This window comes from Megalopta genalis, chromosome 6 (assembly GCF_051020955.1).
Source record: "Megalopta genalis isolate 19385.01 chromosome 6, iyMegGena1_principal, whole genome shotgun sequence".
Taxonomy (NCBI): domain Eukaryota; kingdom Metazoa; phylum Arthropoda; class Insecta; order Hymenoptera; family Halictidae; genus Megalopta; species Megalopta genalis.
Genome location: NC_135018.1, coordinates 5,684,824 through 5,703,269, shown reverse-complemented (window position 1 = coordinate 5,703,269; position 18,446 = coordinate 5,684,824). Strand labels below are relative to the sequence as shown.

The following is an 18,446-nucleotide window of genomic DNA, read 5'->3' as shown; positions in this document are numbered from 1 at the left end:
ATAATTCAATTAAATTACATTATACAATCGCCATTCGATTTAACGACGAATAATCCAATTACACTCTAATTCGTAATTCGTACTGCCAATGAATTAAATTACAGAGCAATTCAATTACATTTTAATTCGTAATTTAGGTAGTCATTCAATTCAATTACAAAGCAATTTGATTACATTGTAATTCGTAATTCGGATTGCAATTCGATTGAATTACAAAGTAATTCAAACGTGTGCATTGAGGGAAGTCGTATCTTCAATTTAAAATATATTTTCAACTCAAATATATTTTCTTTTCTTCGTGCTGTCCAAGACAGCGTGCGTCAATTTCTTCTTCCTACATTAGGGTCAGTATATATGAGTTGCTCCTCGCGCTGTGTTAAACCGTTAACGAATTTACTCATTATTCATCGAGGGAATTGACTGTAAATGTTCTAAATCAATGAAAGAAAAAACTAAGTACTTTCAGCTAGCGCGAAATTTTATAAAATTCTAGCAGACGGTAACGAATCATTTAAGATCGCGTGAATTTCGCGTTTATTGACGGATCGATTAACAGACGTCGAATCAGGAACAGTTGCTCGTTCGAAGTTGGTCGGCGATCCAATGGAACAGCAATTTATTTGCACTAAACTGGTGCAACAGCCATGTAACTCGTCAGACAAATGTTTGACAAACGTTAGTCGCGGGAAGTTTCGCGGGTGAACTTTTGGGATCGGCTCGGACAGTTCTAATTTATGTTTCTAATTTATTGCTGTTTGCGCGCGGAAAAAGCAGTTTGCCAGTGAAAAGTTTCGTCAACACTTTTATCTCCGCGTTTCAAAATTGTTGCCCGTTGAAATTCGCCGGAATGCAGACCGGTATGCTGCAACGGGATAAACTTGTTTTCATTCCATTATACTTAGTGTAATCGGTAAACGAATCTATTAACAGCAAACGTTTTACTTTCGGCAAAAATATTACTGTCCGGCGAACTTGCATCTCGCGTATGTAACAATTCAGTGAACACTTTTCGCAACTCGGAAACAAGGTCAGATGAGACACATATTCGCGGGAACTTTTTTCATTATATCCGCGGGTCTGGTTTAATCTCCGAAACAATTTGCACCGGAACTCGTCCACGCGAAAATAAAAATTCGCTCGTCTCAGATTTTTTTGGTGATCAGAGTGAAACCTAACCTATGAATTCAGCGATCGAGCGCAAGATCATTTTATTGTGTTATTCCGCGATACATGTACGTTCCTTAGGCTGCATTTTCTTTGTTTACGGACACTGTGAAATGGTTCAGTAGACAGCGAGTGTTATGCATTTATGATAAAAATTGATGGGTGAAATTTAAAATAAGGGAAATATTAAAAGAATTTAAGGACGAATAGCTATTATTTTCAATGAATCGATATCATTAGAAAAAGTTGTAAATTTCTACGTGATTCGTGTTTGTTGCAATTAATGAAAATCATTTTTATTTTGCATAGAAATCCCGCAGTCTGGCAATAAGGAAAAAATTACCTCCGTGACAATAGTGATCCACGGACAAAAGAAATTTAATACTTAACATACTTTCATAAATTTTATATTCTGTAAATACAATGTAATATAGTTAAATAAATAAATAATAAAAAAAAATAAAAATTCACAACAGAGATGACTGCTTTAACAAAATTTCGATTCACATGTCTCCTCTTTAAAAATATGACGGAGATGATTTGAGATTTGAGATTGTGTAGGCTTGCTCCGTGGTAAACGGCACAGTAACTAACGTATCATGTGAAAAATAGATTCACTTACTGTGCACAGTAACTAATGCACCGAGCGAAAAATAAGTTCAGTCGCAGTGAACAGTAAATAAACCACTGAAATTGAAATTAAAAAAACAAAAACTCAAATTAATAATTATACAATAATTATACATATAATTATATAATAATAACAACGATTTATTTTATTGAATATTGATCTTCATTCGATCAGCACTTTCTTAACACTACTTTCTACTAAAAACCTATTTTAAGTAAAACTGCTATTTCGTTCTTTTTAGTCTTAATTAATAATCTTGTCATCGGTATTTAAATATTTAAGTGAACGTAGACACATAATAAACACAAATTGTTCTTTTCTTTCTTAGAAATTATTACAATCGAGAAACTTCTAATCATTGTAACCATGAAGAAAATGGTACAACAAGCGGTTGATCTTTTTCATAATCTCCGCAGAATATTTCACGAATTCGGTATCGAAAAATCGAAATAATGTTTGTGGTATTTCGGGAAGTTCCGTCTTCCACACGTTGAATTTTAACAAATAAACAGTGAATTGAATTTGAATAAAAAAAAATTAGTATATTAAGATATACTAAATTAAATACAAAGTTAATTACGCTTGTGAAAATGAACGAATGGCACGGTAATTGGCAATCCTAGAGTAACTGGCTCCATTAGCCCAAGAAAAATGAAGATGGTGGAATATTAAGCGAGACTCTTTCGTGGAGCAATATTTGAGGAACGTACGAGAGAGTTGCTGGAGCAAGAATAAAATATCGCAAGGAGCTTTATGGTAAGCTTCGGTGTATTGAATTCTGAAGATTTTTGCGGGGCACGTCTAACTGCAAGAAGGAACCGGCGGCGTCTGCGTAGAAATTTCTGTGGAACAGAGCCGTCCTCGGTATCGCGAAACGCGCTCTCGTATATCGACTGCATGTACATTGTTACCGAAGCCACTGCAGCGACGCCCATTCCTTCCACAATGTGCCCAATGCGCGCGATCTTCATCCAGGAGTACTTCGGAAGTATAGCTCGGCGCTTGAATAGCATTACGTCGCGAGGACTCCCATTATCATCCTACGTCTAATTCCCCGACGAATTGCAACGCTCCTTTTAAAACGAACCATTGTGACGTTAACAAGATCATGCGGTCCACGGAGCATTTTGTCTAACGAAGCTGCTTACGGGCGGAGCTGCAGTTCGAACAGAACATTAAAACTAATGTTCGCTTTTATCCATAATGCAAGAAATTATTTGAATTAGTAAAATGTAAGAAGTTCTTTCGAAAGTATTGTTTCCATGAATAATTGTCGAGTTTCTCTTGTTATTAAATACGGCTCAGTCATTAACCCCTTAATGCACAATTTAAAAAAAAAAACCGACCAAAAAAAATCAATTTTTTTTATCTAAGAAAATACGTATTTGGACCTTAATTTCAATAAATATGTAAAAAAATGCAAAAATTACTAAAAATTCAATAAAAATAGTGGATAAATAACTATAGTGAATATTGAATCGCATTGCAGATCGAATTTTGTACCCATCGTACTGTTTTTCAATTAATATAGGTAACATAACATAAGTTGCGACGCCGACCGTATATATACGGGTCTGCACATTTTGGCCGGTTTTGCACGCCCGTGTTAATACGTTCCTGCGCGTTAAGGGGTTAATATATTGATTGTCACAAAAAACTAAAAGTTTTTAGAAATTGAAATTATATGTATGTTACAGTGAAACACCGAAATCTGGAGAATGTCGACTTTCACCGGTGAATGTCAACATTCACATAGTCGCTTGGTGTATGTCCGAAATATTTGCTAAATACCCCTATTTCTGACTTACATCGGTAAATGTTGACATTCACCATGCACTAATGGTGAATGTTGAACATGTTGGAGATTTATATTTTCTTCTCCGTAATTCAGTCGCTATAAAACGCCACAAGGGTGGCGTAACTTTTTCGCCTCTCTTTTTGAAAGGAATGACCAAGAATTTAAAATACACGGTACATTCTACATGAGAAAAGAAAATAATAGTAATAAAAAAATTACTTACTCATGTGATTCAAATCTTATTTATTGCAACAACTTAAACTATTATGACACTTTGAATTGCACAAGAGTCCCTTGCTTTTACAACTGCATTTATTTGTGGAACACTTCCTTTTGCAATGACAGGTTTTGGACCTCCACAAGAGCATATCTGTGATTGTCGACACACACCGGAGAGGGTCCGAATGTACAACAATGTAATGAAATATTCGATCTTCCACCGACGTATTTGGTATCTGTTGACATTCACCGGTGAAAGTCGACATTCTCCAATTTCGGTCATTCACGGTAACATGTATATTTCATAGAATTGAAATTGAAACTTAAGCTGTATGACACCGATTGTTTTTTTCGCGTACAATATCTGCGAAATTTTGTTCGGTGATTGTTTAGTGAATCGATCCGTCTATAGCGTTTCAGCAAAATTCATGTCATCTCATATAATTATTAATAACTGTTTTTCGTTAGTAAGTTGTAAACAAAGCAGCGGATTGCATCTTCGCAAAGGAAACAGTTACTTCGAAAGACCTGAGGTATCATCCCTTTTGCGGGTGTTAACATAATTATTGGACACCCTGTATAATGGAAAAAGTTGTTCAGGATGACGATCTTAAGAGAACAATTGTTCCGAATAATTACCCTAAAAATGTATTTTAGTCATTGTACAATGAACTCGTGCGCCTCTAACATTTGCAAAAAAGTTAGAAAAGTTAATTTTAAAAAAGTTTCATTCAGAAACCGGTTTCAAAAAGAGTTATACCGTTTTGACAGGTGTGTGGACATTTTTCCTCCTTACGGTAGATGTTTCATTCTCCATTGTGCGTCGGCGTTTCGCGCTCGACACCGGAATGGAGACGAGAAGCGTGAGGTAAACAGGAATACATATATAATCCGCGGTGCACCGGTGCTTCCCGGTTCGTCAGTTCATCGACCGTCATCGCGGAGATTGTATCTCGCGGCGCGGCTTCAATCGGTTCCGCGCGACGTGACCCAATAAATAAATGCCGTTCGCCGTGGTTCGGCGTCAAGACGAGCGCGTACTCGCGGGAAATATTCGCTCTGCCCTCGTCGGCTGGAAATATTGAAAAAGAACGCGCGAAATATGTATAAAGAGACCGAGAGAGAAAAAGATAGTTAGAGAATGGAGAGGGAGAGAGAAGATACGCCTCCGATTTCTCTTTATTTATTTAGCCGTGATACGCGGCGCGGCGTGTCCCGCTCGAGGATCGGCTCTGCTCCGTGTTCCGCGGCGCGTTTCAGGTCAGAGGATCGTTCTTTTTTCGATTACCGATGCTTTTAAGCTTCGCTCGGCTTTCATCCCCGTTGGCCACCTCGGTGCTCCCATCCCGCAGGGGACGCATCTCCGCGTTTGGCCCGCAGTTTCGCGGATCGACCGCAAAACGGATGATCCCGGCGCGAAATAAACAGCCGACAGGCCAGCCAGGATTTTCTGGATTGATGGCACGTCGTCGATCCGATCGACGATCGATCGGTGATCGCCCGATGCACGATTTACAGAACGCGATGTCGCGGAAAACGATGTACAACTCGGAACTCGGACTTTTTTCATTCGATCACCTTTTAGCGGACGAAGTTGATCTGATCAGCTGATCCCAAATTTTTGTCTGTGAAATTTATGGAAATTATAGTTGGACAATAATTGTTCCGATTTGCCCAATACCATCAGAGATTGTTTGGACAATATAGGAACAGTTGTGTCGTATTTGGAAGACACTGAGTTGTTTGCCGAAATTATATATAATAACTTAAGAAATCTAGATTAAAACGATTATATGCTGAAGTCACAGCGTTTAATGCAGATAATTTCATGTAAAAGCTATTGTATATATTACATCTACATTACTTGACTTACGTTACCTGACGATTGTAGTCGCTATACAAGCGACTAAATAAATAAATTAGAGAAAAGATAATTTTTCAGGCAGTGATTTTATTGTTCAGTTTTGTGTTGTGTCGGATATCTTAGACTTGAAATTGTCGTGATCCAATGAATCTGTAATCTATCGATCATTTGCGAGGAAGAATTTGTTGACTGTTCATTACAGTTGCAATCACATTTCAATTTTATTTCAATTCGTTTTTATTTCGAATTCACCGCACTCGATGCATCCATGCATAACATATACAAATGCATAGCATGCGCGTGCCGATTATCACTCGGTCGGCGGAGAATAAATATTTTTATTTGACTATCTAGTCTCTGACAGTTAATTGAAATTCTCACACGTCTTATTAAGGTCTGTATAAAAATTAACGCGTCTAGAGGGAGTATCTTAAGACTAGAATTACAGAGCGCTAGTCGCGACTAGTTTGTTTTATAACATTGACAAGATTGGATTTATTTCACAATATTCATAATATTCATAATATTTTCATTATAATATATACTTGATCAAAGAAGTTCGTCTACAAATTTTCTACAGAAATATTTTTTTAATGTTAAGAATTGTAGAAGAAAAATTAAACATCAATCATTTTGACTGATTAGTTTTAAAGAATTTATTGAGGAAATCGATGAATAGAATTATAATCGACGCTAAGCCTGCTTAGTTATGTTTTCGTAAGAATGTAAAAGTAAAATTATGTAAATAATTGTTGAAAGATTTAGCGCCATTTAATTGTTAACACATTAAAGGCGGGGGATCTTGACGAAAGTATGCTAGGTAACGCGGCGACCGCCCCGCCTCGTTTTTCGTCCTAGAGCGGGCGATATTTTGTGTAATTATAAAAAAATTTAGACTTAAAACAGTTTATTTAAACTCTTAAAACTAAAAGAAATATTAAAGAAGAACTAAACACTAATTACAAAAAATGTTTTAAAGTACATATTTATGAGAAGTCGAGATAAATCGTAGTACTACGACTCCCGCCTTTAATGTGTTAATAAGATTTTGAACTATTCGAACTCGTCGAGCATTTTACGAAACACAGAGCTGTTTAACTAAATAAAGCCAGAATCCTTTGCAATCTTTGCTAGGTGATGCGTTGGCATATTCAATAAAACGTAAATTCGGAGTTTGCAGAGCAGATGGTAATCAAATCCCAAAGCTTCCTTTTCAACTTCTACTCAGAGTTTTGGTTCGTTTAATACTACAAAATAGAATTCCCAAACTTTGCTTTACCACTTGGCCCGTCGTTTTCGAGCAAGAGAATCCTGAGGCTCTCTGCCTTTGTCGGAAGCAAGAGGAGTTTCGAGTAAACAAACAGATCATTGTACCATGATACGAGCGGCCACAGATATAAATGATATCTCGGGAAATTGTTTAATAACTTTGTGACATTATAGAGACTCGATGTTTCATGCAATCTTTACCTTTCAACTTTGCTTCGCCAGGCTTTATGAAATTATGAACAGCTAAAACAATGCTTTAAGCATATCAGTACACTGCGGATCTTTATGACAAATAAAAATGTTATTCATCGATGGTATGATAGAAGAGTTAAATAAAAATGTGCTTCTTTACTGAATTGTGCTGTATAAGTATAAGTAATGTCTTTTATTTAACTATTCTTAATGTAAATGCATAAAATCCGCGTTCTACCTCTGGCAGTAATTAATCAAGCTTTTCCTACCGAATCCTTACGATACTCTTCATTCATTATACAAACTCGGTCTTCCATCATCCAGTTCTCAAAAACAATAACGCGATCATTGATGTCTTCCCTTATGGGATCTAATAATTAATCTTCCCCTATTATCACGGCAATTTTTGATTTTTCAATCTTTTCACCCATCTGCGTAATTTTTAGAACATTATTTTTATTACCTGTAGAAGAAGATACAATTTTTGTCTTCCCTGGTCGAATCTTATAATTAATCATCCCCTATTATCACACAATCGTTTATTTTCCACTGTTATCACGCATTTGCATGACCTTTAGGAAATTATTTTTCACACCTGTGTGAAAGAAGAAGCGATTTTTCTTTCGATTCTTCTTTGTTGTCTGTCACAATTCTCTAAACATCTGACAGGAAAGAAAATTCTCCAGTTCTTTCAAATGGTGATTAATTAACCGAACGGTGTTAGCTCGTTTATTAAATTCTACACAATCATATAATTTAAACTGCTTGGCCGACGGTGAAGGTAACTCGAAGAGCATGATCTTAAACAAATTATTTTTCGTACACGAGAAAGAAGAAGCAATTTTTGTTTAGTCTTTCTTCTGTCGTCTCTCACAATTCCGTAAACATTCGACGAGGAAGACAATTCTTCAACTCTTCCAAGCGGTGGTTAATTAACCTAAACGATGTTAAATCATTCATTAAAATGTATGCAACGAAGAAGTTCGAATTGTGCAGCTGACGGTAGAAGTAACTCAAAATTAGATTTTGAAGAAATTATATCTTGTACATACATATGTCTAAAAGAGAAGATGCATCGAATCGCGAACCCTTGCGAGGTCCCTAACAAGCAAAAGCAACGAGACGCCGGAATAACTACATGATCCGTTGGAAACAAGCCTCGAAAGTGTCTTCCGACTGTAGCCAGTAATTAAGCAACCCCCGTTCAAATCTTGTTTCATCACTTTCTCGAGCCCCGGCCGATGAATCCCGGGCCCGCTCGAGCCTTGGCTCCCTTCCAAGCAGCTATCTACCCTTGTAGGGGTGCTGGCCGATGCCAACGAACTACAAGAGATACCTTAGCCCTCGTACTCGACTCCGTGGCCGGGGTCGGTCAGACGCACAAGGAGGGCGGGAGCGTGAAGCATCGCATCGCATCGCGACGCGGCCGCGGAACGACGCGACGCGGCGCTTATGGTACTACCTACGTGGCTAAATGAAAATCACTCACCGAGCTGACATCGATCGCCGCCTCTGCCAAGAGGGCATTGACATCTCTGGCTGAAGGACCCTTGCTTTCGTCGCGGTGCGACGTCGTTCCCTTCGAGATCCATCGGCATCGAGCTGTCCTCGTCGTCCGTGTTCTCGGCCCCGTCGTCATCGCCGAGCTGCTCGGCTTCCTCGCCTCGAGACTGCTCGATGTAGCAATTTCCAGCCGACCCGCAATCCAGCGAGCAAGCCGGCTCCGTGCTGACTATACTCTCCATCGTCGACGGAAGCTTCTGCTCTAAATTCGGGCCCTGAAGAGCGAACAGATTGCGGTTCACGATTACTTCGAGCCGAGACCGCTCCAGGACTCGAGGGGTCTCTCTGTCCGTCTTTATCTACAGTTACTTCCATTAATATTCGGACACCTTTTTTAAACGCAATGACTTTTTTTAAAACTGGACCAGACGGTTTGAATTTGTTTTTTTTTCTTTTTAGATGATAGAGGGACTAGTAGACTGGACAATAACTACAGCACTTTGTTACAATTATTGCTATTACTTCGAGTGACAAAACGAAATAAATGTTACCTTATATCAGAGTGATTTGATGTAATTTGTTTGAGATAATTGCGAAATTCTTTTTGGAAATTGTACGGTGATCTGATTAATTATCAGCTCTGAGACTCGGTTATGCTTTAAGTACCTGTTCATTGGCATTTCTATAGGATATAAAAACCGATCTGAAAGTTGCTTTATGATGAACGTTTTGAAAGATGAATTTTTGCACGAAGCAAGTGTAAAGGTTTCTTCAAAAGAGCTGAATTATTTCTGTTCTCATATTTGAAATCAAGAAATAACGAAATAAATAATTATTTGAAATTGTTATTATTTCATTTAATGTTTTATTTGAAGAAGTTATTTCTTAATTTCATTTCAAATCAAACTTGCCCAAGTCCGGCTGAAGATGAATTAATTTATAGTTATCCGAGGAAGTAGTTTTTTTTTATCAGTATATATATATATATATATATTGCTTTTGATTTGCAAACACACAAGAGATAAAGAGATAGATAAATTATTATTAGACTGCGGATCTTTAGGCAAAATAAAACACGAGTGAAACAAAAATCTCCTGAAATTGTTAAATAAATATCCTTAAATTGTTAAAATATGAAAATAATAAACAATGACAATAATATTTTCATGAATATAATATTATAATAAGTCTAATCATTATATTCAGTATAAACGGTTATGCTCGGAACTAAGATACGGAAATATTGAAAATTAAATATTTTGCAACACGTTAAGGTTCGATTGTCGATTTTTCGTTTTGTTTTTAAAAACAAATGAAATATGCAAGAACAAAATATGCGAAACGATCCGATACAAATATGTGTTCCACTTCTTTTTTCTAAAAATCTCAAAAGAAAATGTTAAAAATTATATGCTTTAGACTAGAATACCCTCTTAAATAGAATTTCGGCCAGCCTTAAAATTGTTAACCCCTTGCGCTATAATAACGAGTCAGACCCGCGACGAAGATTTTATCTCCAACGTACTAAATACGAATTTCGTTCATTTCTTCTTAATCGAAACAAAGTTTGATTCTTTTGTTATCAAAATCTGGGAATGAAAGTAAATTAGTAGTATTAGTAAGAGAAAGAAAGTAAATTAGGCCACACAGTGGCGACCATATACTTACCTACACTTGAAAAACGGTATAAGTTTTTTAAGACTGGACTAAACGATCTTAATTTTTTTTTTAGGTAATAGAGGTACTAGATTATTAGACAATGACTATAATATATATTTTTTAATTTTGATATTACTTCGAATGACAAAAAAAAATAAGAAACAAATGTTCTTTAATTTTTTTGTTTATTATTTTAATTTTATTATTTATTATTTTTATTATTTATTATTTTTATTATTTTATCGTAGATCTTGGTAACTTATAAGCGTACCGAAGACTTCAGTGAAATCGGTTAACGCAAAGTCAAGTTCTCGCACGTATTGGACGAAAAATTGGACAGAAATCGAGACAAAATTGCGACTTTTGCGATCTCCAATTGTATACAACTCATACCAAGGTAAAATTTTCAGTACGTATATAAGTCAACAAGATCTACAAAACACATTTTTTAAAGTTTTATTATAAGTTAAGATAACAAAGTTAAAAAACATGTGTCTCTTACTGTTTTTGTTATTCCAAGTAATATAAAAATTAAAAAGAAATATCACATTATATACAATAGCATAAAATATTATTTTAAAAAATATTATAGTTCTCGTCTAATAGTCTAATCCCTCTATTATCTAAAAAGAGTCCAGTTTTGAAAACCTTATATCATTTTTCAAGTGTACGTAAGTATATGGCCGCCGCGCGGTATAAGAAACAGAAATGGTCTCGTTCCATTAGGGAAATAAGGGGTTAAATAAAATCCTAGCAACGACGAACAACGCGACAACACGAAATCGTCGAAAGCTGCTTTAAAATCTGAAGAATATCATCAATATTCGACATCTCGTAGAGTCTTTGGATGGAGGGGTCTACGGAAATCGGTGGGAAAGTGTGCAAAAAATCGGCCGAGACGTTTCGAAACGATCTATTATTCAGTGAAGACACCATCCGGCCCCGAAGAAGCCGCGAACACCATTAGCCGATCGATAGTTCTTCCAGGGTTATCGCGGATCAGGGAGGAAACAACGAGACCCAAGGCGGCCGAAGAACGAACCGGCGGCTACGGCGCTTGTACACGGACCTGTTGCACGGCGTCGCGACGTTTTTATCCGGAAGACCTTTTGAATAAGGGCGGAGGAAGTCCGGGGTTGCGTGGAAAACGGCCGCTATCTGAAAACCGCCGCACGATTTCTATGGAAATGCGAGGTCCCGGCTAATGGACCCGCCAGTGTTCCCGCTCGTTCCCCCGTCTTTTGAAATTTTTCTGTTAATTCCCGCAAACGCTTGGAACACCGAGGCCGCGCGAGATCTAAAACGAAATTAATCGGCCGCTTTATTATCCTAAACACCTGCGCTCTTATCTCGAGCACAGTGCTACGCGAAATTAACCCATCGACGACGAAGTATGCGCTATTCACAATTTAAATACTCATTTTACAACATACTGGACGCGACGAAATCATGTTAACGAACCAGACAAATTTTTTCAAATCGATCGTAAATTGTATAACATTCTGAAAATTCGTTTGAAATCAAATCAAGTTCTTGGAATTTTTATGTCATCGGAATCGCAGAATCTTTTTTAAGGTTGACATGAAAAATGATAATGCAATATAATGTAATAAAAACAAATATATAAAATAAATATAAAATAAATGGACAGCGTAATCAGAGTCCCAACACCGATGGTCGGATTCAAACGGTCGATGAAATCGCGCGACAAAGGGCCCAGCTTCCTTTGTTCCGTTCGGAATGCAACGACACTGGAGATTTCTATTTCGATAAGTCGACTCGAAATCGTTGCAAAATTTCGACTATTTCCGTCGAATACGTTGGCTACAGATGGAATGCAGAGAGAGAGAGAATGGCGCGGGTCCGGTTTGAATTCTACAGAAACTGAGATCGAGATTGAAACCAGCCCGATAAATAACTCAAACAATTTTCCAATTATCCTGAATAAGTCCAGAACAGTCGCGATATTCCCATGTGACACGCATGAATGGCGAATGTCGCACAATGGGCTGGATTGAGAAATTCAATGACACCTTGCGAAAAATATACCTGCGACCTAACATTGGAGCATTACTCAGCCCAAGTTTTCTGACAGTATCTGTTATAGTTAAAAATTTATATACACAAATGTCACTAAATTTTTCGATCCAGACCACTAAACGAATTATAGTTATTGTAAATTATTATGAAATATAACTTTTGACACGTTCGAGATGCGATTTTACCATTTTGGTAATTTTAAGGAAATATCAACGAAAATTAATAAAAAAAAAGATCGTTCAACAAATTCAAGAGAATGCGTTTGATTAAAAGAATGCTATGGTTAAAAATGATTATTTTGTTGAAATACTTTTTTAAATCACCGTGTGCAATAAAGTAACTTGAAAGTAAAGAAAAAATAATGTTTTTTTTTTTAAATAGTTTTCGTGAATATTTCATTGAAGTATCCTTAACACGTTCCGTGCCACGTGTACCATTCATGGTACACGCTTGCATGTTTACTTAGTGAACTGAACAAATTGTTTACAAGAAATTTAGAACCGAAGAATCAATTTCCACCGCAAGAATGGGCGTTGATAAGTTTTTGTTACGTTGTTATGTGTACGAGAATTAATAATTGCACGTAATACATCAAGTTTTAGTAAAATATCAAAGTGTGAAGATTCGAGTAAAAAAAGCTCGGCACGGAACGTGTTAACGGTTGATAAGTTATAACAAAATGTTACTCCTGAGTGAATCTGCAACGAGGTGGCGGAGAAACAGATGCAAACGAGCACCTATCGACAAATAGGAAACAATAATATGAAAAAAAAACAAAAGGAAAGGAGCGTAACGTGCTCGGAATGGAGTACCGTTCGAACGTTTCGAGATAAATTGAGAATTGTCCAATTTTCGCGCAGACAACCGTGCACGGATCGACCGTCGCGGATCACGGCGAATGAAATGCGCCGGCGAGAAATAGGCGAAACAATGTTTAACAGCCCGACGCGAACGTATTTGATTTTTATTCGCTGTTTCACGACCTGTGGATATCTAAACGGCCGATGTTGTGGTTCCACGATCGCTTCCGCCAGCGTTCTAACCCCGAAACTGTTCGGAGCACGGTGAAAATGGCCGATTTATGCGAGGATGTTCGTTATGAAGGTCTTTATTATTTGGAATTATTGAGTACAACTTTTTCGTGACGCGTTGGGTCGATAGAGCGCATTCGTTAGCTGTTCAACCTTTTTCGAGCGAATCGATCCGCCACGATCGTGGAAACAATTTTCGCTTCCACAAATGTGTTTCAGATTTAATTCGCAATTTTATCCCGAGTGGGGGAATCTGTGCGACGAATGTTTCCGCGGTTTTACGTCGATCGAAACTCGATACGCGTTTCATCGAGTTAGGATATTTTGTTAAGGAAATTGTGTTTTTTAACGAGCCGTGTGGTATATTCGCCATTCTGATACTGAAACCGAGCACCGCGCATCGTATGGAAACAATTTGTCGGTTGGGAATTTTAGGGATTCGTGGTGAAACTGAGTCGATGAAATTTGGCAGAGCAGGAATATCAACGGAATTTGAGGATGTCGTTATTTTCGAAACGACTTTTTCTTTAGTTTATATTCCTTGCAGTTGAAACAGAATGATTTTATATAATTTGCAAAAATTTATAATATTGAGAAATTCAATCTTAGTGCTTCGTAGTGGGGCTGACTTAGATGGTATAATTTTTTATGAAATATTTTCGGCACATATAGAAGAAAGGGCAATTTTTGTTTCATGTTTGATGCAATTTGTTCAAATGTATAAAATTATTTAGACTTTGTAGCAGTAAAATCAGACAATAATGTCCCCGAAATGAATCAGAAATTTATCAGTGTGAAATAATAAAATGACGATTTTCAATAATACTCGAAAATTGATTTAAAAGAAATATTTTTATGAATCCTTTTTTCCGACTAATGGAAGATATTGTTATAAAGTTGGGTCAGCTATAATTTATTAAACGTTTGTTATTATTTCTTAGTTTAATAGAGGCTGCTATAAAGCGGTAATGAAATAGCTACTAGTAGCATTTCTGCTCCTGTGTCTAGAGCTATTCAAGTGCACCTGGTCGAAGCTGTAATTTTTGATGCCAGTGATTTACGTTTTAAGTTTACGATCACACGTCCTGCCGATCTATTATTTCTGCTCGGTGCCATAAAGATCATACTAAGGTTATCAAAATGCGCGTTCAAATATCAGATTAGAAATAGAACATCCACTTCTTTAATTCAATTTCACTGATTTTAATAAATCTAATAAAACACTGATTTTTGTCGAACGATCGAGTTTGTGATCGAGTTTATGATTGAATACAAGATCGAAAATATGCTTCGAATTTATCAAACTGTATAAAATTTTATTAAAATATTACTAAAAGAAAAAAATATCACAAGGCGAGGTTACTAAAAAATCTACTCAACATCTTCTATAAACGCTGTAAAAACACAGGATCTGCAGTTTATGCTTCGTAAAGAATTTAGGAACGTCTCAGGTTATATTTTATTAGATAATAAAATTAGATAATTTCGTGATACGAGCTTACTAAAATAACTACCTAATATTTACCGTAATCAGTATTATAATATACATATATGTGCTAGACAGAATTTATTGGTGAATGTCTGAGGCAAGACTTTCTCCTACAGAAAGATATCGTGACGCGAAAATACTAAAATAACTATCCGATATCACGTAATCACTATGATAGTACGAGTATCCATAAATAGCTTATCTGTCGTAAATCATTTTTCAGAAACGTCTAAGGTAACATTTTCCTACAGAACAATACAGTGAGGTGAAGCTACTAAAATAGCCACTCAGTTTCACGTAATCGCACTAAAAGTACGAGACCTGTACGAGACCTAAAAGTACGAGTACCTGTTTAAAAAAATTTGTTGCCGAACGTCTAAGAACTTCGAGACGAAAAATGTTGTGACGTAAAGATACCAGTATATTTCCTCAATTGATCATAATTATTGTAAAAGTACAAAGACACAAAAAAGTGTATACGAAAGAGGAACAAAAATGTATCTCACTTCTTCAAAATTCTGACCAGTAATTCGATTCAATTATACATTGTATTTTATTCGCATTGTATTTGAATTGTATTGTATATCAATCACCGTGCATTTCAATTGCACTGTATCTCAATTGCATTGTATGCCAATTACATTGTACGTCAACTGTATTGTACTGAACGATTCAAATAATTGAATTGACTGAAAGTCTTGAATAATGTGATTGAATTACAAGGTGGTTGAGATGCAATGTAAATGAGTTGCAAAATTGTAACGTGAAGGAAAATATCACAAAGCGAGATTATTATCGAATCTCCAAGGTTTTCCAAAGGGAAACAGTCTCGAGGCTCGCGTCGTAATCAATTAATTCTGGACGCAAGATGACGTTATGAGATTCCTTTGCGTTCGAATCGTAAAAGTCCACCGTAAAAAAAAAAAAACGGGGGTAATAAACGGTTACGTACCTGCGAGGTGGCTCGTAACTCGACTCGATCGAGTGGTGCGCCAGTCTCGTCGTTAATCTTCGTCGAATTCGCGGTGGTGTTCTCGGGCGGCGGGTCCAAGTGTATCGTAAAGGACGCGCCGCGCATATAAAGGATGTCTTCGACCGCATCCTCGTCGTCGTCCGTGTCCTTGTTTAATTCGTCGTTCTCGACCTCCTCGACCAGCTCGCCGAGTTCGCTGGTCGACGGCGACGTCGAGTTCAGCTCTGTAACAGAAATGGGCCAACTAAAACAGAACTGTTCTTCGGCGTGCAGTCCGATGGAACATCGCCGAACACGTCGCCTCTCGTTACCGATAAATCTAAACAATATCGCGCTCCGCTGGAAAATACTGTCCCGGCTTCGCAAAGCCGTATCGAAATCACGTTTCATTGTTGTTGCAGTACTTTGCGGGATTCGTACTGGATACGAAATGTCGAGCTTTCAAAATTATTTGAAACTGCAAGCGGAACGTTTTGATTTGTGAACAGAAGAGGATAGAATGACTTTCGTACACAATCTTTATCCGGTACTATGGTAAAATGGACATCGAATTTATATCGAAATATTATTATTCGAATTTTGTATCGAAATATTATTATTCGAATTTCGTATCGAATAATTAATTCGATATTATTATTCGGATAAAATTTTACTCGAAGAATTTATTCGAGATATTATTGGAATAAAATTGTATTCGTAGGCTTTATTCGAAATATTATGGTAATAAAATTATATTCGAAGGATTTATATCTTATATTATTGGAAATGGGTAGATAAATAAAAGTAAAACGCAGTGAATTAAACTTATCCCTTTTAGTTTATTAATTTGATGTACGAGGAAGGACCGTCTTTACTCTCCTGATTGCTCCAGGAGACTGAAGACTATTCACAAAGACGAAACCAAAAACGTCACCTAAAGACAAAGAGCACTCTGTTCTATATACATATGAAATCATTGTTTATCTAATGGTACTCTGGCAAGACTCTCGGCGTCGATTCGTTTTTGTAACTTATATGCTAGAAGGAAAAACTTCTGAGTATTCAAAAGAGAGAAAATAATCCAATATATATAAATCTATATAAATATAATATAAATATGATATTTTATTCGATGAATTCGTTCAAAAAATATTATATGGATAAAATTTTGTTCGAAATATTTCCCAAATAAAATTTGATTCGTAATATTATATTATCCACATAAAATTGTATTCGAAGAATGTTGCCCGAAGAAAATTGTGTTCGACTAATTTTCTACTCTGCACGAATCTGGCTCGTCGACGAGGAGCGGGAAGAGCATTCCATTACTCGAACGGCAAGTTAATTCTAGGTGATCTTGAGGCTGATTTACGAGGGTCCCGGTTCGTAAACAAGTCGCCGGAAACCGAATGCATTCGTAACTCTGCCGCGGCGCGTCGCGTTGCGTCGCGTCGGACGATCCTGTTATAAAATGCAAAACGACCAAGTTCCGGCCGGCGAAACTTCGCCGGAACTTCGGCGAACAGTGGCTGAATCGTCGAGCCGAGTATCCCAGCACGGATCGAGTTTCGTTAATTGACGCCAGACGAAACGCGAGCCGGAAACTCGAACGAAAAATCTGCGCGGCGCGACGGACTTTCGCCGAGAAATGGGGCTGCGTGAGGATCCCAGAGCGTAGCCGTCGAAGAAATGGAATCCATCTCGAGTTTCCGACGATTATGCAGAACTTTGTTAATGGATTCGAAAGACCCGCGTTCCGGGAACAAGGGTACATCACGTCGAGTAACCGGGACGTTTTGTGCAACGAAATCCGTGTCTGTCGGCACGGATTTTTCCAGAAATATAATTTGTCGGTGATTGCCGATTACGAATCGTGGGACTAACTATGTTAAATTGAATTTTTTGAATGGAATCGTCATTACAATAATTTTGTTATGCGGATCACTGAACTTTTTTTGTACACGATTTACACAATTATTACGATCCTATGACGATTCTGTGTATGTTCTGTATAATTTATGTATAATGTGTGTAATTTATGTGTAACATAACTTTTGTAGAATTTATGCATAATGTATAAATTTTGTATTATTTTTATAAGTTTTGTATCATTTATGCGTAATATATAATTTTTAATACTTTTGGTACACTAAAGAGTCACAAATGTGTAAATAAATAAATAGATAAATACCTGCTTGGACTAATTAGTAGTGAATTAGCGTGAATTATGTATGGATATACGAGAATTTGTCAATTTTCACCGATGAAAAGTCAAGCGATGTTTGGAGATTTCTTTTATGTGAAATGAGGATAATTTTTTTAATGGAATATTTATGGAGTTGTTCGGCGATATTTGAAGTGCATACTGTAATTTTGTTGTACCAGAATGTCGATTTACTAAATCAAATTTAAGATTTGATGCAAATTTAAAAATTAAACACGAAGAAAAGAAAACAAGACATAAATTTCGTTCTTTGTTTAATAATCTGTTAACAACGTGTACATAATCATAAACTCTTTTAATCTCTGTACAGTTTCAAATTTCATTAAATCTATTTTTATTATAAATACATCAAATTCGCAGTCTAATAATTACGGTGGTCCTCTACAACGTGATTTCCTAGAGAAAATCTAA

The 18,446-nt window shown here is 36.7% G+C and overlaps 1 protein-coding gene across 3 annotated transcripts in view; it reads right to left on the bottom strand.

Moving 5' to 3' along the window:
* LOC117223764 (EGF like, fibronectin type III and laminin G domains protein pikachurin) overlaps positions 1-18,446 on the bottom strand; it is a 393,877-nt gene that overhangs the window by 227,034 nt on the left and 148,397 nt on the right. For all 3 annotated transcript variants that reach the window (XM_076523267.1, XM_076523265.1, XM_076523266.1), the window contains 2 exons: positions 15,812-16,056; positions 8,627-8,915 (listed from right to left, as the gene is read on the bottom strand). In XM_076523267.1, the coding sequence (XP_076379382.1) occupies positions 8,627-8,915; positions 15,812-16,056 (534 nt within the window). The remainder of the gene's footprint in view (positions 1-8,626; positions 8,916-15,811; positions 16,057-18,446) is intronic.